This window comes from Herpailurus yagouaroundi, unplaced genomic scaffold (genome assembly GCF_014898765.1).
Source record: "Herpailurus yagouaroundi ecotype Mexico unplaced genomic scaffold, PumYag 166, whole genome shotgun sequence".
Lineage (NCBI taxonomy): Eukaryota > Metazoa > Chordata > Mammalia > Carnivora > Felidae > Herpailurus > Herpailurus yagouaroundi.
The window spans coordinates 23,518,078-23,540,346 of NW_024412407.1; the positions used below are offsets into that span (position 1 = coordinate 23,518,078).

Here is a 22,269-nt window from a genome sequence, read left to right on the forward strand (position 1 = left end):
TTTTTTTTTTTTTTTTTTTTTTTTTTTTTTTTTTTTTTTTTTTGTCAATCACAAATTTTTAATTCAAATCCTGGCTTGGCCACATACTAGCTGTGTGATCTAGATAAATAACTAAACCACTCTGAGCCTCAGTTTACTTACATATGAAGTGTAAGTAATGACAAAATGACCTTAGGCAAATTACTAACTCACTGTTTCTGTTTGTTTATTTATTTATCATTTATTTTGAGAGAGCAACAGAGCGTGAGTGGGGGAGGCGCAGAGGGAGAGGGAGACAAAGAATCCCAAGTAGGCCCTGCACTGTCAGCACAGAGTCCAGTGCAGGGCTCGAACTCACAAACCATGAGATCATGACCTGAACCAAAATCAAGAGTTGGACACTTAACTGTCTGAGCCACCTAGGCGCCCCTGTTTCCTTATCTTTAAAATGGAAATGACATTAGCATCTACCTAGCAGGGAGGTGATGATTAAAGGAGGTAACAGCAATGTTAAGAGCAGAGAACTGTGCCTGGCATGCAGCAGGCACTCATAGGGACTGTTGACATTGTGATCATGTTACTACCCCTGGGTTAGTGTGAACAAAGTCATCTAGAGAAAGCACGAAGCTGTTGTATGATACAAAAAGGCCACTAGCAGTGGTAGCACTTTTCCCTTCTCCACCTGAAATGACCCACAGATCACTCTACTTTCTATTTATTTCTTCTTAACTTTATTTGATAACCATCCCATTTCTCTGGTCATTTCAGAACCAGGCATTAACTTTTGCTTTCACTCACATCTAGGTTGTGATGAGAGATGAGAGATGTCACTGCTTTGAGCATTTCCTAAGATAAAGCTCATTCTCCTTAGCCTGGCCTTGAGTAATAGCCCACATGTAACCTGCAACTTGCTCCAAACTTATATTCTACTATATCCCAGCCAAACTCCAGTTTCCAAAATGACTTGTCCAGCTTTGATTCTTCTTCAAACATTTGAAGCTTTTGCATTCTTACTTCTGTTTTACTTTGTTTTTCCCTCATGCCATTCTCCTCAGAATACCTTGTCCATGATTTTTGCTTTTCCAAATGCAACCCATGTTTCAAGGCCTGGTTCAACTCTCATTTCTTCTATGGAGACTTCTCTGAGCCCATTCTTTTTTTTTTTTTTTAACATATATATATTTTAAGTTTATTTATTTATTTTGAGGAGAGAGAGAGAGAGAGAGAGAGAGAGAGCGCGCGTGCGCAGAAGCAGAAGAGGAGCAGAGAGGGAGGGGGAGAAAGAATCCCAAGCAGGCTCCATGTGTCAGCACACAGCCCGATGTGGGACTCGATCCCACAAACTGTGAGATCATGACCTAAGCCAAGATCAAGAGTCAGACACTTAATCAACTGAGCCACCCAGGTACCCCCTCTGAGCCCATTCTAATCTCCCTGGTAATCTGTGAGCTATTTTAAGATTGATTCTTTATTACACATAATGTGGTGCTTTGTACAGAGTAAGTGCTCAAACATAAGTTCGTTGACTGAATTCCGGGATAAATATCCAAGTATTCAACAACTTTTTCTGTACAAATATAATTGTGATTATTTTCCCATTCAAAAAGAGCCCTACCCTCAGCCATGCCTGACAGGGTATAAGAGGGGGGCTATCCGTGCTTACCCAGCAGAGGTGTGTACCAGCATGTATGTTTGAAAGTCAGGGGTGCCTGATGTATTCTTGCTTCTTGACTGCTATATTGTTTATGGCAACACTGCTTCTGAAGAGAAAATTAAGTACTGTTAGGTATCTAAAGGCATGTAACAGTATGTTTCATTATCTACTCTCTTTATCTCCAAAGGCAGAAAGACTATTACCGGTCTCAACCTTGTGAGAGAGGTCCAGAAGAAAATAAATGATGTCAAGTTAGAAGTAAATAAATGATGTCTTGAACAAAACGTATACTTTACCTTGTGGGTAAACTATAATTCTCATTAAAAATCACAGTTCAATAATTTAACAGAATTATATCAATTCCCAATAATCGACATTCTCATATAAACAAGAGCTTTGAGGAAAGAGGTATGGGTGAGGGGCAAGCTTACTTATACAATATTTCATCATGATACCACAATCAAATTTAAAATATTGCCATACCGTAGGGTCTACCAGCATTGTATGCATGTGTGTGATAAAGAAAAAGAATAGGAATCCATTGCCTCATCTCATAATCTCCCAAAGAAAAGTGGTAGAGTTTAGAGTTGAGACTACTGACACATACTGGACTTAACTTTCTATTTTGGCATAGTAGTGGTTTGCAACAGGCACTTAAGTCGTTTCAAAAAGCTTAAACTTACCAGTTTTTCTTGAAGAGGTTGTTGAATTCCATCCGTGCAGGACAGGGGATCATAGTGAGGAGATTCCTCATCTAAACAGCTCTGTCATGAGAAAATGGTGGAACATATTCAAAGACAGAACGATGACAGAGTCAAAGAAAGATGCAAAACATATTATGCTTAAGAGAATATATGATGCTACCTGAGGAGAGTAGTTATTGGCCAGTTCTTTCTAGTGTTCAACTTTAAGGGAAGAGGTTTGTAATTGTAAAGCTTTCATTTTCTTTTCCTCATTACTTGTTTTAGAAATGAAATCCAACTATCAGGGACAGGAAACACAAGAGCTCGGTCATTGAAATCTTTAGGCAGAGGCCAAAGAAGCTTGGTGGAGACATGTCAGTGTAGTGAAAATGGTGTCTATGAAAATTTTATAGCTATCAAATTGTGGCCCTAGTCCAAGAGGTAGATACGTATCGATCACAGTTATGCTATAATATAAAATCGTATTGGTGTTCCTAATATGATTAGAGAACATTTGGATGTGGAGGTTTTTCCACTTCAACTTATTATAGGGGGCTTTCTAGGCACTCTGCCTAGCTTAGTCTCCACATGAATAATTTTTGTTCTACTTAAACAGATGTGCCTGCAATACACCCTTGGAAACAGATACATGCAGACATCACCCCTCTCTTTCTTCCCTTCTCCAGTCCCTCCCCCTCCAGTGCCAAACTTACCCTTCCTTATGTTCCTCATTTAAGAACAAAAAGGAGAAATTCACCAAGTATCATGAGGGAAAGAAATACATTGAACTCTGCCATGGATATATTGAGATATCCAGACAGAAAGGAGTTGAAAGTTTAATTCAGACAGGAGAAAATAAGAGACAATAACCATCCCAGCCCGTCCAAGAGTACACATTCAACAGTATCAGAAAGGAAGTGCCTAACACTAAAAAACTGGCCCTTTGCTAATAGATAAATTCTCAAATGTTTCTTCTCTGAAAGATGTTATTAGAAGCCATTCACTAACGTGAGTTCTCTCCTCTTGTTTTGCTAAATGCTTTCAGTGCATAAGAGAACAAAGTCCCCCGGAGGATTTTCTTCTAAATTGGTTATTTTATAATCAAAATCATTATTATAAATTAGCTTCAAAACCTTACACAGATTGGACCTCTTCCCCACAGTAAACACACATCACAGGTTTTTTTGTTTGTTTTTTACCTGAAACGGTAAGCCATGGCGTCGTCCTTTAATTAACTTCTTTCTCAGTGACTCAACTGTTGCTATAAAAAGAATTCATAACCAGCTTAATATGGACGTTAGTAACCCGCTTTTTCCCCTGGTTAATTTCATAAACTTTTTAACAGTTTTAAATTTGGGGCCTGAGGAAAGGAGAGGGAAAAGCAATGACTTCTGAGAACACTGTTCTCAAATCATGTCCTGGGGCAGTGGATACAGAGAACAAAGGTTGGAGAGGCTAAACCACTATCACTCTTGGGTATTAAAATTAACCTTGGTAGATGCAATTGTCTTCTAGAGGTGAGTCATAGCATTAGTTCACCTTCACATAGGAATACACCTGAGAGGTCATCAGTCCAACTGCCTACAAGGTAGAAATCCTCTCTCCAAGCAGCTTCTGCTGGAGCTATGAGTGACGGGAGCCCCAGAATCCTACAGGTACATCTGCGATCATGAGAACGTTGTTGTCCAGAGGATTTCAATGATGACTCAGTATGCATGGAGCTGGGCTCAGATGCATAGGATAATGCTCAACTCGGTGTACTCTTTCGTGCAATTAAAAATATTTATCTTTCTACTTAAGTGAAATCTGTCTCCTAGTAACTTCGAAATTCTCATCTCTGGAGCAACAGAAATGAAGAAAAAAAAATACCTTTTTAACCCTGAGCTACATAGTAACATATCACTTATTTGACAATCCTTACTCTTTGAAATATAGCCAAGAACCAGAAAACAGACCCAAATCTTTTGAACCAAAATAGATGTTGATATGCCTGCCCTTTATTCATGTGGCAACTCCTCACACTTCCACTCATGCAGTAGGCTCTGGATTTATCTATAAATCTCACAAGCTCTGACTGTGTTCTCAGCCCACAGATGATTAAAAACAAATGAGGGTAGGAAGTTCTGCTAGATGGAGACATATTAATAGCTACCACTTTTTTTTTCTTTCCTTTTTTTTTTTTTTTATATCACTAACAGCCAGGAAAATTAACAGCAAATATTCTGGTGTCCAAAACACATGTGAATCTGGTGCTTATTTTAAAGACCAACAGTTTTATATCTCAATAGCCTGAAGAAATTCTGAACCATGAAAATAATGTTAATATATGTGAAAAGTACATAATCTATAAAATTATTTTTTCTAGGAAAAAAGTCTTGAAAAAATAAGTAAAATTCTATTTTGTAAGACTTTTTTTGGTAAAAATTACTTATTTTGCAACTAAGCTTGACACAGTGTTACTGGGCCCACCAGGGGGAAATTATCTTTTTAAAAATTTCTAACACACTTAAGTAGTAAAATTATTTAAATTTTAATACTTAAAACTCCAGTAAAGATTCAATTTTAGAAAATTCTCTGTGTTAACTCTATTCATAAATAAAGCCCTATACTTCTCCAGACCTACATCTAAGCAATAGCAACCAAACCTTTTAGAAGTGGCCAATATTATGTCTCTGAAGGTAATATATCTCCAAAACACTGTCTCTGGATTTTCCAATTAAGCTTGTGTTTCACAAGAAATAATGAGCTAGTAGAAGGCTGCCTAAATTGCCCATCTGCTTTCCCACCAGGCAATCTTGGGTTTTAGGAATAGTCCATCTCAAGACATTTAAATTGTAAACCTTATTTCAACAGATGTTTTGTGAAATGTGTAGCAAGTATTTCCATATGTTTTATAAGGCAAAACATGTTGCCTTTATGACCCTAATTTGCATTCACCTTTGCATTCTTTTTCATGTGTTTGGAGTTGGATCTGCCATGTCTCTAGGACATTTAGATTTCACATGGAAGCAAATAAAACAATGGCCACTGTATCCCCTGCTGTTGCCATCTGTGATATAGGATGGGACCAGGTGTCTCCGATACTTTGCCTCTGAAGAAGCTGAGACAAAACAACTTTCCAAACGACTATGCAATGAGGCTTTCGGGCAAAGGCCCTGCAATTAATTGGTTGTTGCTAATTTAAAGCCATAGAATTAGAGCTATAATAATGTTAGCTATCAGTGATGGTTGATATTTAAGGAGTATGGACTCTTGTAACACAATATATCTGTCACCTCATGTTCTATAAAAACATGTATTAAAAAACATCAAATTTCATTGAAAACCACAGACAAGGAGAAAATAATTTACAACACATATATCTGTCAAATGACTTGTCTCCAAAATATGTCAAGAAATCCTCTAACTCAAAAACAAAAGGACAAATGTCCTAATTTGCAAATGGGCAAAAGACTTTGATATGTCACAGCCAATCAGCACAAAAATGAAAATCACAAGATACACAGGAGAGTGGCAAAAAACAAAAAGACTGATACCATCACACGTTGATGTTGTAGAGCACCTGGAACTCCCAGACACTGCTGGTGAGAGTGTGAAATGTTACTGACCCTATGGAAAACTGGCAGTTTCTTAAAAAGCTAGTTACAGGGGCGCCTGGGTGGCGCAGTCGGTTAAGCGTCCGACTTCAGCCAGGTCACGATCTCGCGGTCCGTGAGTTCGAGCCCCGCGTCGGGCTCTGGGCTGATGGCTCAGAGCCTGGAGCCTGTTTCCGATTCTGTGTCTCCCTCTCTCTCTGCCCCTCCCCCGTTCATGCTCTGTCTCTCTCTGTCCCAAAAATAAAATAAACGTTGAAAAAAAAAAATTAAAAAAAAAAAAGAAAAAAAAAAAAAAAGCTAGTTACAGCTACACTACGACCTAACAACTCTGCTCATAGATAGATCTTTCTCCTAAGTTAAAGAAAAACATCAGTCCCTACAAAGACCTATACACAGATATTTATAGCAGCTTACTCCATAACACCCCCAAACTGCAAATAACTTGGATGTCCAATAACAGGAGGAAAGATAATCAAATTGTGGAATGTTCATATAAAGAAATATGGTTCAGTCATGAAAATGGCATACCACTGAGAAACAAAATAGTAAGATAACCATTATGTTGAGAGTAAGAAGACAGACACGAACAAGAGTACATACTTAATATCTCAATTCTGGAAGCTAAACTAACCCATTGGGGATAAAAATCAGATTAGAGGCTGATTCTGGGCACCTGGGTGGCTCAGTGGGTTAAGCATCCAACTCTTGATTTCAGCTCAGGTTATCATCCCATGGTTTGGTTGGTGGGATCGAGCCCCATGTATGTCTTTCCGCTGACAGCACAGTGCCTTCTTGGGATTCTCTCTCTCCCTCTCCCCCCCCAACCCCGTACCTCCCCTGCTTTAAGACACACTCTCTCTTTCAAAATAAATAAAAACTTAAAAGCAAGAAAGATCAGAGGCTGATCCCTGTAGTGGAGGAGGTGGGAGAAGGACAGTAACTGGAAAGTAGCACAAGGGAACTTTCTGGGGTTATAGAAGTTCTGTGTTTCGATGTGCATTTGGCAAACTGGTTAAACACTACACTTAAGATCTGAACATTTCAGGATAGGTTAATTGTGCATCAAAAAATGAACATAAACATTGTAAGACCAAAAATAACTGAGTTTATGAGATAAACACAGTTCGGGAGAGATCACTAAAGACGCACATGTACCACTGTAACCAGAGCACTGACCAACACAATTATAAACTATTAGTGCCTTGGGAGAAAATTTGGATCACTGAGACATGCATCTTAAGATGACTGACTAAAGGCTGCCTCACAGGATAATAGAAATGTACAATAACAAAAGCATGGAGAGCTGGAGACATTCAAATGGGATAGTGCTGGTGGGGTGCTAAGAAAATGCAGATGGAAGTAGAACTCTCGGGCAGCAGGACTGCTAAAGAGAACACAGGAGGGACTACAGTCTGCCACAAGCCAGAGCTCTGCAAGGCTGGGTGCACCTCTCTGGGGAGGGAGGCCCAGGTGCAGACCCTTGATTTTAATTTTCTTAAAGTAAAGCTGAAAGGGCTCCTGCTGCCTGTCAGCAGCCAAAGCCGAATGCTTCTTCCTTCCCTGTCGAAGGTTACAATTCCATGCCTACCAACCCAGATCCTATTCCCAGGAAAATCATGAATGAAATGACATAACTTCCATATTATGCTCACATGTCATTATCCATTTGCCGATGGTGAATGAGGTAATGCACGTGGAGAAACGTGCTCTATCAGAACAGACTCTGCCAGGTATGACCAAGCACTAGCTCGTGTTTTGCATGTGTTATTTATAAACTACTGCATTTTCTGGAAGAGGATACGGAGACTCAGAGAGGTAAAGTGATTTGCCCAACATTATCCAGTTTCTCATTTGTAGATTTAGAATCAGAATGTAGGTTTGACTTCAAATACCATGCTCTTAATCATTATGCTATACTGCCTCCTAGATTATTTCATCCATTTCTGCATCCTACATTTGGGAAAATTTAGTCCCCCATCCCATCAGAGCTGTTGAGCAAGTTTTTTTTTTGACTTTGGGTTTTTCCCTCGGTTCTCAGCTCAACACCTATCTTTAAGTGTCTGAATCACGTGAACCTTCTTTCTTGTCTCATTTCCCCCTTGTGTACTAGTGGCTCAAGACAAGTGGCCCTCATCTTGCATCCATCCTCAAAGCCAGATGGCTCTTATCTGTCCCATACCTCATGCCGTTCATGCTAGGGACAGCAAGTCAGAAGAGAGTTTCCAGTGAGCTCATCTAGGTGAAAGCCTTCTCTAAACTATAAAGTTAATAGAGACACTATGCTCAAATAAGGAATTTATGATATACAGGAGCTTCTCGGGTTCTCTTGCCAAGGAAATATTTATAATGTCTAAAGGAAATTAATTCCCTCATCACTGATTACATCAGGGACTCAATAAAGATTTCATGTGGGACAGGAGCAAGAAGAGGATGAACAGCAAAGAGGTGATAGTTTGGATTAGATCAAGTGGTGTATGTTTTGTGTACATTAGAGTCACTCTAATGTGTTGGGTAAATACCCTAGATCTAAGAAGCCTTTTTATTCCCTTTTCAAAACAAAAATCCATTTATACATCTAGAATGGCCTTTGTTAACAAGATACTTAGATACATATGTAGGTAAGAAGCAAAAGAAAGAAAATATGTAAGGAACCATTCCAGAAACTTAGCAGTTATAATGGCATATTTCATGAAGGAAAGCATGTACACTAAGAAATAAGTCCAGTCCTGGTGGCAGCTGAAAGCTTGAATATTACTTATTCAATATTAAGTTCAGGACTTCTAATCAAATGTCATAAACAACTTCCTAGTTTCAGTTTATGAACACTGTCATTGACCTTGACATTTGGACAAAATAACTGAATCTGCACCCAATCTGCTAATGAACCATTCTTAGATACAACAGAAAGTAATTGCCTTAAACACTTAATAAATGTATTAAGCTAACCAGAAAGTTTCACAAGAGCTAAATGGATTTGAATATTTTTGTTTTCTGACTCAGAATTCAAAAGTCTGACTCAGAATTCAAACAGCATGTGGTGGCAGTGGTAATGGTGGAATGTGCCAGGATGTGTTTATGTGATAACTGTCCTACCTCGCTGACATTTATTCACAGTCTATCTGGAAAATCTGCTGTACAGAACATCTCAAAAATATGTGCTACCTAAATTTCCCTCTTGTTGCAAGGTTGATTTTAAAGGGCATTTTTAGAAAAATCCTCATAAGTAAATGGTCTTCAGGGTAAAATCTTGATATGTAAGCCTTCTATGGGCAGCAAAAGATACAATCAAGTACAAGAAGTTCAAAAAGCCAGGCAGGTTGTGAGAAACTCAAGATAGAAAGGAAACATCCACTCTATTTTATTCAGCCAGAAAACAAAACAAAACAAAACAAAAACACATGCCTGCGACTCAGGGTAGCTTTCATATTCTGTTTTTAATAATGTTTGGACCAATAAACTGGGGAAGACAAGAGCAAGTTCATAATATCAAGAAGGTATATTTTGGAATAAGTTTAAAAAATTGACTCTTCCAACAAGGTACTATAAGGAAATCAAGGTGGGGGGAGTTGGAGGAGGAGATAAATTCTTATTTTTATTAAACAGTGGGTATAATGCTGATTTAATCAAAGATAAATATAACTGAAGCAAAAGATTAGTCCTCTAAGCACAGTGTCTAAAGCAAAAATACCATAAGCCAAATTTGGAATGCTTTGTTATTCACATCTCAACATGAACACTTCTAATCACAAGGGAACCTTCTCCAATACCTTCTGAGCAATCATAAAATAATATATAGATTATGTCATTTAAAGCCGCACACTGTCTGATGGAGTAAACTGATAGTTAGAATTACTGAAAACCAGCAAGGTCTGCAAGGTTTAAAAATTATAGTAAAATATTGAATAATTACTGTTATGTTAGAACTAGCCAAGTCCTTTAAACTTTTAAACAGCTTTCTCAGAGAGCAATAGAAAGGCTACAAAACAAACAAACCCAAGACTGAAAATCTCCATCTCTATTTCACCTGAAGCTTATAATTCATTTGTTTGTCACCCAAACCAATAACTGTCTCTAAAAAGAATATTTAGCTGGCCAGATAGAACAAAAAGCTAGCCAAATAAGGGCAATTGTCTGATAAATGCTCAAATAAGTAAGCTTTATTTTTACCAAATTATCTTTCTAGAATAAAATAAGCTTATGAATAATCTGCTAGCTGTCACTTGACAATTGTCTCTTCAACTAAGTCCTTAGTAAACATTTATCTACTTTTAGGTAATACAGAAAAATACTGAATATTCTAATTTTTTAAAGCAAAATATATATGTAAAGAACACATTAAAATTTAAAAAGCATTCTCATATATTTAATATTTGGATACACTGAATTCATAAGTATTTTGCCCCCCAAGATAACTACTTAAAAGAAAATAGAGAGGCAGGTCCTTTTCTACCATGTCTTGAGTACAAGTGAGCTAATAAAATCAGAGTAGAATATGTAAGCTATTTGCGATTTCAAATATCCCATGCATACAAGATTTTTTTCCTTGTTTACTTTTACAGGTATTGAGAACTTTAATTTTTAAAGAAATAGCAGTCAGGGCCAAATCTAGCTCATAATAAAAGATCTGAAAGGGAAAGTTAATCGTTAAATCAATCTACTTAGTCACTAGGCAAGCCTCTCTGGAAGCCCACAACTCTGCCTTCTGGAACCATTTGGTTGTCATAAATGCAATAATAATACAGCAGCTGTAATCTACAAAAAATGGCTGTAGTCCTTTTTCTCAGGTGGACTGAATTGGGACATAACAAATATTTGCTACTCACTTTTCAATTTTCTTGTCTTCCGCTCAAGTGTCTGGCAAGTATTCACTAACTCAGTATTTATAGTCTGAAGATTCCGTTGTTCCGAAATTGCGTCCTCTAATTTATGCAGCAAAGACTTAGCTTTGTCACTGGCTGAGTGGGCTGCCCGATCTCGATCCTCAACCTGGACACGTACAGTTAATGCTGGATTTTAGCAGGGTGGCCAGGAAAGAAAGCAATTGAGCGCTCACTGTTACTATGCACACGAAACTGAAAATGTGCTTTTCTTCTCAGGGAAGTGATAAGCCTCTACTGAACTTCTGCAATTCTGTGTTTGCATGGGCTTTGTATGCCTGAGCTATTTCTTCAGCCGTAAAAGTCCTGATATGTCAAGCTGCCTCTTTCTGCAAAGATGCCTCTTTTCATCAGTAGGCTGTTGACACCGCCTCTTTTACAACTCCCCGTTACTTCCTCCGCTCGCTCGCTGCTGGTCGCCAGGGACTGAACTTCGCAGTTCCTCTTTGTTTTTTTTTTTTTTTTTTTTTTTTTTTTTCTGTTCCTCCTCTGTTTTTTACTTCATGGTTTCAAAGACATCTGAGGAAACTTCCCTTTGAATATAAAGTGGTCAAAGGCCACCTACCTGCTCTTCTCCGTCCTCCAGCCATGGGCTGGTTCCGTGGACCTTCTTCCTAAGGTCAGCTTCCGGGTTGACAGCATCTTCTTGCAGTTGTTCAAGGGCTTCTAGTTGTTTCTGCCTGGAGTTAAAAAAAAAAAAAAGGTCCAAACCACAAGCTGTCAGTGACATTTCAACTAAGAGTCACCCCTGGGAAGTTGTGACAAATTGAGACTTAATATACTTCCTCAGAGATCAGAGAAAAAAGTGAAAGTATTTACATACATATATAAATGCTTGACAAATAGAGAATTTTAACCAAAGCAATCATATCGATCAGTTGGCCTGATACTCCTACTTTACAGATAAGGGTATTTGATCTCCTATTTTACACTGGAATATTCAGTTTCCCACAAACTACATTCATAGTAGTTAGTATCAGTCACCAATTGCTTAGATGGTGGCACAATGAGATCACTGTAAGAGGTGGAATATTTACACATCATAGCTAGCCTTTTTTTTTTTTTTGAAAAAAAAGAGAGAAAAGAAAAAGAAGGAAAAAGAAACAAAAAAGAAAAGAAATAAGAGCTTTGTTTCATGATCTTGGCCTTTTCTAAGAGTTGCCCATCATGGTAAATCATGAGTATAGGAAGGGCTGCTCCCAAGCACAGATGAAACACTAGATGTTAGTATTTCCAAGTGAAGTCTTGTCTTTTCTGAAAACTTGACCCCTCTCCCTTTCTTCCTCACTCCAAATCTCTTAGTGTTATTATGTTACCTCTCTTTTGGATCCAACCCTAATCCTCCAAATACATTAAAATGCACCTGCTCTCAGTTAGCTGGTATTATTTAAACCATGTTATGTATCAATATGTCCATGACTATCTGGAAACAACTGAATAAGGACCTTAGCTCAAAGGGATAATAAACTCTGGGAGCTTCAAAGCAGTGAGGAAAGCACTATCAGGTTTAGGCCTTTTGCATGCCTCTCAAACGTTAACAGAGTCAGATTGTCATTGTATATTTACATAAATCTATCCCTAACTACAAGAAGAATCACATGAGAGACCAGGATGGTTGCATAGAATGCTTACCATCATGGTAAACTAGCAAATAAAGCTCTAAAGAAAAATAAGAACTACCTAAACAAACAATATATTGAGCTTTATTTAATACCTTATAGTTAGTCTTTCCTTTTGTAAATTGTGGCAAAAATATTAAATATAAGATCTTTCCCCTTAACACATTTTTAAGTGTTTGTGAACTATAGGCACAGTGTGGTATAGCAGATCGCTAGAAATTACTTGTCTTGCTAACTGAAGCTTTATATCCATTACATTGCAACTCTCCATTTCCCCTTCCTCTAGTCCCTGGAAACCACCATTCAACTTTCTGCTTCTATGAGTTTGACTATTGTAAATACCTCATAGAAGTGTAATCATGACATTTGTCCTTCTGTGACTGGTTAATTTCACTTAGCATAATGTCCTCAAGATTTATCCATTTATCACATATGACAAAATTTCCTTCTTTTTAAAGACTGAATAATATTCCATTTTACACAAACACACTCACACACACACCCATATGTATATATTTTATTTACCATGGATATTTAGGTTGTTTCTACATCTTGATTATCATGAATAATGCTGCAATAAACATGGGTATGTAAATATATCTTCAAGATTTTGCTTTGAATTCTTTTGAACATATACCCAGAAGCGGGAATGCTGGATCATTTGGTAGTTCTATTTTTAATTTTTTGAGGAAACTCCATACTGTTTTCCATAGCAGTTGCCCTCTTTTACATTTCTACCAACAGTGTACAGAGTTTTAATGCTCTACATCTTTGCCTACATTTGGTATCTTTTTGTGTTTTTTGGTTTTTAATAATAGCCTTCCCTAACAGGTATGATTCATTCATCATTGTGAAAGACTCATTGTGGGTTTTATTTGCATTTCCCTGATGACAAGTGATGTTGATCACCTTCTCATATACCTTTTGGTCAACTGTAGGTCTTCTTTGGAAAAATGTCTATTCAAGTCCTTTGCTATTTTTAAATTGGGTTATTTTGTTGTTACTGAGTTGTAGTAGTTCTTCATGTATTTTGAATACCCTTATCAGATATATGGTTTACAAAAATTTTCTTTCATTCATAGGTTACCTTTTCTCTGTTAATTCCTTTGTTGTTCAGAAGCTGTTTAGTCTGATGTAGATCCACTTATCTAGCTTTACTTGCCTTGCTTCTGCTTTTGATGTCATAGCCAAGGCCAATGTCATGAAGATTTTCCCCCAAGTTTTATTCTAGGAGTTTTACAGTTTTAGGTCATATATTTAAGTCTTTAATCCATATTGAGTTGATTTTTGTATGTGGTATGTAGCAAGGTTCACCTTCATTCTTTTTGCATTTGAATATCCAGTTTTCCCAACACCATTTGTTGAAAGGACTATCCTTTCTCCACTGTGTATTGTTGACACCCTAGTCAAAGATGACTTGGCCATTTACACATGGCCATATTATTTCTGGGCACTCTATTCTGTCCTACTCTCTTTAGGCTAGTACCATACTTTTTGAATTACCATAGCTTTGAAATAGATATCTTAAAATAAGGAAGTGTGATACCTCCAGCTTTATGTTTCTTTCTCAAGATTGTTTTGGCTATTCAAGATCTTTTGTGGTTCCATATGAACATCAGAATTATTTTTTCTATTACTGTAGAAAATACGATTAGGATTTTGATTGGTATTGCACTGAATCTGTATATCACTTTGGGTAATATGGACCTTTTGACATTATTAAGTCTTCTAATCTATGACTACAGATGTCTTCACTTATTTGTACCTTCTTTAATTTCTTTCAGCAATGTTTTATAGTTTCACCTCCTTATTAAATTCATTGCTATTTTATTCTTTGGATACTGTTTTAAATGAGATTGTTTTTCCAACTTCCTTTTTAGATAGTTCATTGTTAGTGTATAGAAATGCATCTGCGGGGCGCCTGGGTGGCGCAGTCGGTTAAGCGTCTGACTTCAGCCAGGTCACAATCTCGCGGTCCAGGAGCTCGAGCCCCGCGTCAGGCTCTGGGCTGTGCTCAGAGCCTGGAGCCTGTTTCCGATTCTGTGTCTTTCTCTCTCTCTGCCCCTCCCCCATTCATGCTCTGTCTCTCTCTGTCCCAAAAATAAATAAAAAAACGTTGAAAAAAAAATTTAAAAAAAGAAATGCATCTGATTTTTATATGTTAATTTTGTATGTATGCTGGAACTTTGCTGTATTTATTTTTGAGAGAGAGGCTGAGAGAAAGGGAGACAGAGATTCAAAGCAGACTCTGCACTATTAGTGCAGAGCCTGACACAGGGCTCAAACTCACCAACCGCGAGATCATGACCTGAGCTGAAGGTCAGACCCTCAACTGACTGAGCCAACTGAGCCAAAGGTGCCCTATGTATAAGATCATGTTTGCAAATACAGATGATTTTACTGCTTCCTTTCCAACGTGGATGCCTTTTGTTTCTTTTTCTTGCTTAATTGTTCTGGCTAAGGACTTCTAGGAGTATGTTTCTTAGTAGTGGTGAGAGTGGACATGCTTGCCTTGGTTCTGATCTTAGAGAAAAAGCTTTTAGTCTTTCGAGTATGGTATTCGCTGTGTGCTTTTCATTTATGGCCTTTATTATGCTGAGTAGTTTCTATTTCTAGTATTTTGAATATTTTTATCATGAAAAAGTTAGATCTTGCCAAATGTTTTTCTTCATCATTTCAGATGACCATGTGATATATATCTTTCATTCTGTTAATGGAGTATATCACATTAATTTATTTGTGTATGTTGACCATCCTTACATCCCAGGGATAAATCTTACATGGTCATCGTGTATTATTGTTTTTGATACCTTATTGAAGTTGATTGCTAGTATTTTGTTGCACCTATACTCATCAGGAATATTGACCTGTAGTTTTCTTTGCTTGTAGTATCTTTGGTTTTGGTGTCAGCAAAAAATTGACCTCACTAAAAGAATGGGGAAGTGGTTTCTCCTCTATGATTTTTTGAAAGTTTCAAAAGACACCACCTGGTCCTGATCTTTGTTGGGTTTTTGAATACTGCTTCAATCTCCTTAGCATTTTTTGCTCTGTGCAGATTATCTTTTTCTTACTGACTCAGGCTTGTTAGGTTATATGTTCCTAAACATCCATTTCTTCAAGCTTATCCAATTATTGGTGTATGACTGCTTGCTCATAATGGTCTTTTATGATCCTTCCACCCGCCCCCACACTGTAGCATCAGTTGTAATATCTCCTCTTTTGTTTCTGATTTTATTTTAATCTACTCTTTTTCTTAGTCTAGCTATAGGTTTGTCAATTGTATCTTCAAAAAACACAACTCGGGGGTGCCTGGGTGGCTCAGTTGGTTGGGCATCCAACTTTGGCTCAGGTCACGATCTCGCGGTCCATGAGTTCGAGCCCCGCATCAGGCTCTGGGCTGATGGCTCAGAGCCTGGAGCCTGCTTCGGATTCTGTGTCTCCCCCTCTCTCTGCCCCTTCCCCGCTCATGCTCTGTCTCTGTCTCTCAAAAATGAATAAACGTTAAAAAAAATTTTTTTTAATAAAAAAATAAAAAACACAACTCAGACTTTCAGGAAATATGGGAGAAGAAGAGGATCCTAGGCTCACCTAATCCCACAGATATGCCCAGATAACACACACATCAGTGTAAATAAGCCATAAAGTGACCCAAACACTGAAAGAATAGACTTTCCACAGCTCAATGTAGAAAAGAGGCCACAATGAAGAGGGTAGGAAGGGCAGAGACATGGTCAGGAGCCAAAATGACTCATGGGACTGTCTGTTGGAAGGAAGGATACCATTGGCACAGAGAGGGGAGAGGAGACCCCACACCAAGCATCTCAGGCATGGGGGAGCCACAGTGGGAAGATGAATTCCCATAACGTTGGGCTTTGAAAACCAGAGGGGCCTAATAGTCCCACCAAGATACAGCATAGAAGCAGCAGTTTGAAATATATCTGGGGTATATGGGAGGGAGAGTTATTCACTTATCTCAGAGCAGGTGCTGGAGGGGCAGGGATCTTTGGAAGAGTTCTCCAAGAACTGCTCTGACTGCAGTCCTTACCCACCAATGACAGCTTCTCATTGGACACCAAAGGTAGAGAACCCTGAAGTTTGGTGCTACTACAGGTCTGGCAAAGTCCTGGTCTGGGACAAATCCAGCCCGGGTGGTCCCAGACTGGCCCATTAACAACACAAGAACCAAACTATGACCACAACAGGCAAGGAGAGCCATCGCAGATGGCTGGATTGAAGGCAAATGTTGCTCAGCCATATTACCAGTGTACATGCAACACACATAGGAGACACTCCTGAAGGATCCGGTTCTGGTAAACAGGGGACATGGCACTGCAGAGCTCCACAGGATGTCTTCTTCATAAGGCCACTACTTTCAAGAGCAGGAGACATTGCTGACTTTCCTAACATATAGAAAGAGACACAGAGAATTAGACAAAAAGAAAAAAGAGAGAGAGACAGAGGATTATGTCCCAAATGAAAGAACACGTCAAAATGATAGCAAAAGACCTAAACAAAACAGAGATAATATGTCTGTTAGAGAATTTAAAATAATGGTAATAAAGGTACTCAATGGACTTGAGAAAAGATTGGAGGATTTCAGTGAGACACTCAACAAAGAGATAGAAAACATAAAATAGAACCAATCAGAGATAAACAGCTCAATAACTGAAATTTAAAACACATTAGGTAGAGAAGGGGAGAAGATGGCAGCATAGGATGATGCTGGGCTCACCTCGTCCTGCTGATCACTTAGATTCCACCCACATCTGCTTAATTTACCCTGATAACCACCAGAAGACTAGCAGAATGGACTATTTGGAGCCAAGCATAGACAAGAGGCCCACAGAAGAGGGTAGGAAGGGCGGAGAGGCCGTACTCACTACACAAACTGGTGGGAGGGAGCCGGGGAGGTGGAGGGGCAGCCTGCCCGGCAAGGCAGAGCCCCCAAGTCTGGCTTGCAAAAGCAGAGGGGCTGAACTCCATGAGTTCTGACAGCCAGTGGGACTTTACATCTGGAATGTTATAAGTCAACATCTCTGCTCAGAGAGCGGGAAGGCGAGAGGACAACGGAGGGAGAGGTGTTGAGCCCCAGAAGACAGAGTTCAGCTCGGCAGGGAAGAAAGGCGCTGGCCGGTGCCATCTCCCTCTCCCATGCCCCAGCTGAAATCCCAAACGGAACCAGTTTCTGTCACCTAACTTTCTTGCACTGCGCAAACACCCAACGCTGTGCTTCTGTGGATCCATCCCTACAACGGGTCTGCCTGGCAGCTCAGAGCCTGGAGCCTGTTTCAGATTCTGTGTCTCCCTCTTTCTCTGACCCTCCCCTGTTCATGCTCTCTCTCTGTCTCAAAAATAAATAAATGTTAAAAAAAATAAAAAAAATAAAGCAGAGATAATACCTACCCTTCTCAAGCTATTCCAAAAAATAGAAATGGAAGGAGAACTTCCAGACTCATTCTATGAAGCCAGCATTAGTTTGATTCCTAAACCAGACAGAGACCCAGTAAAAAAAGAGAACTACAGGCCAATAGCCCTGATGAATATGGATGCAAAAATTCTCAATAAGACACTAGCAAATCAAATTCAACAGCATATAATAAGAATTATTCACCATGATCAAGTGGGATTCATTCCTGGGATGCAGGGCTGGTTCAACATTCACAAATCAATCAACATGATACATCACATTAATAAAAGAAAAGATAAGAACCATAGGATCCTGTCAATCGATGCAGAAAAGGCCTTTGACAAAATTCAGCATCCTTTCTTAATAAAAACCCTTGAGAAAGTCGGGATAGAAGGAACATACTTAAACATCATAAAAGCCATTTATGAAAAGCCCACAGCTAATATCATCCTCAATGGAGAAAAACTGAGAGCTTTTTCCCTGAGATCAGGAACATGACAGGGATGTCCACTCTCACTGCTGTTGTTTAACATGGAAGTGCTAGCATCAGCAATCAGACAACAAAAGGAAATCAAAGGCATCAAAATTGGTAAAGACGAAGTCAAGCTTTCACTTTTTGCAGATGACATGATATTATACATGGAAAACCTGATAGACTCCACCAAAAGTCTGCTAGAACTGATACATGAATTCAGCAAAGTGGCAGGATACAAAATCAATGTACAGAAATCAGTTGCATTCTTATACACTAATAATGAAGCAACAGAAAGACAAATAAAGAAACTGATCCCATTCATAATTGCACCAAGAAGCATAAAATACCTAGGAATAAATCTAACCAAAGATGTAAAAGATCTGTATGCTGACTATAGAAAGCTTATGAAGGAAATTGAAGAAGACATAAAGAAATGGAAAAACATTCCGTACTCAAGGATTGGAAGACTAAATATTGTTAAAATGTCAATACTACCCAAAGCTATCTACACATTCAATGCAATCCCAATCAAAATTGCACCAGCATTCTTCTCAAAGCTAGAAAAAGCAATCATAAAATTTGTATGGAACAACAAAAGACCTCAAATAGCCAAAGTAATCTTGAAGACGACCACCAAAGCAGGAGGCATCACAATCCCAGACGTTAGCCTCTACTATAAAGCTGTAATCATCAAGACAGCATGGTATTGGCACAAAAACAGACACATAGACCAATGGAATAGAATAGAAACCCTAGAATTAGACCCACAAAAGTATGGCCAACTCATCTTTGACAAAGCAGGAAATAATATCCAATAGAAAAAAGACAGTCTCTTTAACAAATGGTGCTGGGAGAACTGGACAGCAACATGCAGAAGGATGAAACTAGACAACTTTCTTACATCATTCACAAAAATAAACTCAAAATGGATAAAGGACCTGAATGTGAGACAGGAAACCATCAAAACCCTAGAGGAGAAAGCAGGAAAAAACCTCTCTGACCTCAGCTGCAGCCATTTCTTACTTGACACATCCCCAAAGGCAAGGGAATTAAAAGCAAAAATGAACTATTGGGACCTCATCAAGATAAAAAGCTTCTTCACTGCATAGGAAACAATCAACAAAACTAAAAGGCAACCAACGGAATGGGAAAAGATATTTGCAAATGACATATCGGACAAAGGGCTAGTATCCAAAATCTATAAAGAGCTCACCAAACTCCACACCCAAAAAACAAATAATCCAGTGAAGAAATGGGCAGAAGACATGAATAGACACTTCTCTAAAGATGTGTCAGGCCAACAGATGGCCTGAAAGGTACATGAGAAGATGCTTGACATCACTCATCATCCAGGAAATACAAATCAAAACCACATTGAGATACCACCTCACACCAGTCAGAATGGCTAACATGAACAACTCAGGCAACAGCCAATGTTGGTGAGGATGTGGAGAAAGAGGATCTCTTTTGCACTGCTGGTGGGAATGCAAACTGGTGCAGCCACTCTGGAAAACAGTGTGGAGGTTCCTCAAAAAATTAAAAATAGATCTACCCTATGATCCAGAAATAGCACTGCTAGGAATTTACCCACTGGATACAGGACTGCTGATGCATAGGGGCACTTGTAACCCAATGTTAATAGCAGCACTTTCAACAAGAGCCTAAATGTCCATCAACTGATGAATGGATAAAGAAATTGTGGTTTATATACACAATGGAATACTACATGGCAATGAAAAAGAATGAAATACGGCCTTTTGTATGCTTAGTGTTATGCTAAGTTTTGTTATGCTATGTTTTGTTCACTTAGTGCTATGCTAAGTAAAATAAATCATACAGAGAAGGACAGATACCATATGTTTTCATTCTTATGTGGATCCTGAGAAACTTAACAGAAGACCATGGGGGAAGGGAAGAAAAAAAAAAAAAGAGGTTAGGGAGGGAGGGAGCCAAAACATAAGAGACTCTTAAAGACTGAGAACAAACTGAGGGTTGATGGGGGGGTGGGAGGGCGGGGAGGGTGGGTGATGGGTATTGAGGAGGGCACCTGTTGGGATGAGCACTGGGTGTTGTATGGAAACCAATTTGACAATAAATTTCATATTAAAAAAAATAAATCAGCTGCATTATGTACAAAAATAAAATAAAATACATTAAAAGAAGCAGAACAGATCAGTGATCTGGAGGACAGAATAGTAGAAAGCAATCTAGCTGAACATGAGAAAGAAAAAAATAATAAATGAAAATAGAGTAATAGAACTCAATGACCTGATGAAGCATAATAACATTCACATCATAAGGATCCCAGAAGGAAAAGAGAGCAAAGGGGGCATAAAATACATTTGAATAAATAATCCCTGAAAACTACCTGAATCTGGGGAAGGAAACACAAATTCAGATCAATGAGGCAAAGAGGAAAGTCCTGAACAAAATTGACCTAAGCAGGGCCACACCAAGACACAGAGTAATTAAGATCAAAATGTAGCAATTAAGAGCATTTTTAAAACAGCATGAGGAAAGCAAACAGTTGCATTCAAGGGAGACCCCATAAGGCTATCCACTGATATTTGAGCAGTCACTTTGCAGGCCAGAAAAGAGTAGAATGATATATTCAAAGTGTTCAAAGAAAAAATCTGCAACCAAGAATGCTCTATCTAGCAAAGCTATCACTCAGAATAGGAGAGATGAGGTTTGCAGAGAAAAAAAATTTAAAGAAATTTACCACTAAACAAGCCTTACAAGAAATGTTAAAGGGGACTCGTTGCGTGGAAAAGAATGACTATAAGTAGGAATGAGAAAAGTAGGATGCACTAAATCACTACAGTTAAGTGTATCTATAAAAATCAGCCAAGGGATTCACAAAGTAAGGGATGTAAAGTATGACACTATATACCTAAATTGTGGAGGGAGAGGAGTAAAAATTTAGTGCTTTTAGAATGAGTTCAAACTTAAACAACCATCAAAATACTATAGACTGCTATATCAAAAATATAATATAGAAAAACTTAATGGGAACCACAAATCAAAAGCTGGTAATAGATATGCAAAAAAAAAAAAAAAAAAAAAGAAAAGAAAAGAAAAGAAATCCAAGTATATCGCAAAGAAAACAGCAAACCATAACAGAAGAAAGGAATAGAAAACTATAAAACAGTGATAAAACAAATAACAAAATGGCAATAAATACATAATGATCAGTAATTACTTTGGATGTAAATGGACTAAAAGCTCCAATCAAAAGATGTAAGGAGATGGAGTGGATAAAAAAAACAAGACCTATCTATATGCTGCCTACAAGGGACTCATTTCAGACCTAAAGACACATGCAGATTGAAAGTGAATGGATGGAAGAGCATTTATCATGTAAATGGAAGTAAAAGAAAACCAGAGGAGCAATACTTAAATCAGACAAAAAGAGACTTTAAAACAAAGACTGTAAGAAGAGACAAAGACAGTATATAATCTTAAAGGGAACAATGCAAAAATAAGATTTAACAATTATAAATATTTATGCACCTAACATGGAAACATCCAAATACAAAAAGAACCTAATTACATAAAGTTAATAATCAATAGCAATACAATAATAGTAAGAGACTTTAACATCCCACTTACATGCAAGGATAGATCATCCAAACAGAAAATCAATAAGAAAAGAGTGTTTTTGAATGACACATTGGACTAGATAGATCTAACAGATATATTCAGAACAGTCTATTCTAAAACAGTAAAATACACATCCTTTTCAAGTACACATAGAACAGATCACATATTAGGCCAAAAAATAAGTCTCAACAAATTCAAAATAATTGAAGTCATACTATGCATCTTTTCCAACCACAGTACCATGAAACTAGAAATCAACCACAAGAAAAAATTTCTGAAGAACGCAAATACATGGAAGTTAAATGACATGCTACTAAACAATGAATGGGTCAGCCAAGAAATCAAAGAGGAATTCAAAAATTACATGGAGACAAAT

The 22,269-nt window shown here is 38.1% G+C and overlaps 2 protein-coding genes across 3 annotated transcripts in view; both read right to left on the reverse strand.

The window, feature by feature from the left end:
• The window catches only part of IRAG2 (inositol 1,4,5-triphosphate receptor associated 2), a 51,986-nt gene extending 41,061 nt beyond the window's left edge, over positions 1–10,925 (reverse strand). Inside the window, exons 1-4 of one of the 2 annotated variants that reach the window (XM_040488641.1) lie at positions 10,736–10,925; positions 3,516–3,577; positions 2,317–2,397; positions 1,643–1,736 (exon numbers count right to left, since the gene is read on the reverse strand). The gene's annotated coding sequence lies outside the window, so the exon portion shown is untranslated. Of the gene's footprint in view, positions 1–1,642; positions 1,740–2,316; positions 2,398–3,515; positions 3,578–10,735 lie in introns of both variants that reach the window. The other variant, XM_040488640.1, reaches the window with a different exon arrangement.
• Positions 10,926–11,201: 276 nt separating this feature from the next.
• The window catches only part of LOC121038811 (inositol 1,4,5-triphosphate receptor associated 2), a 78,513-nt gene continuing 67,445 nt past the window's right edge, over positions 11,202–22,269 (reverse strand). The window contains exon 17 of the mRNA XM_040488651.1: positions 11,202–11,469. Coding sequence (XP_040344585.1) covers positions 11,340–11,469 — 130 coding nt within the window. The 3' untranslated portion in view covers positions 11,202–11,339. The remainder of the gene's footprint in view (positions 11,470–22,269) is intronic.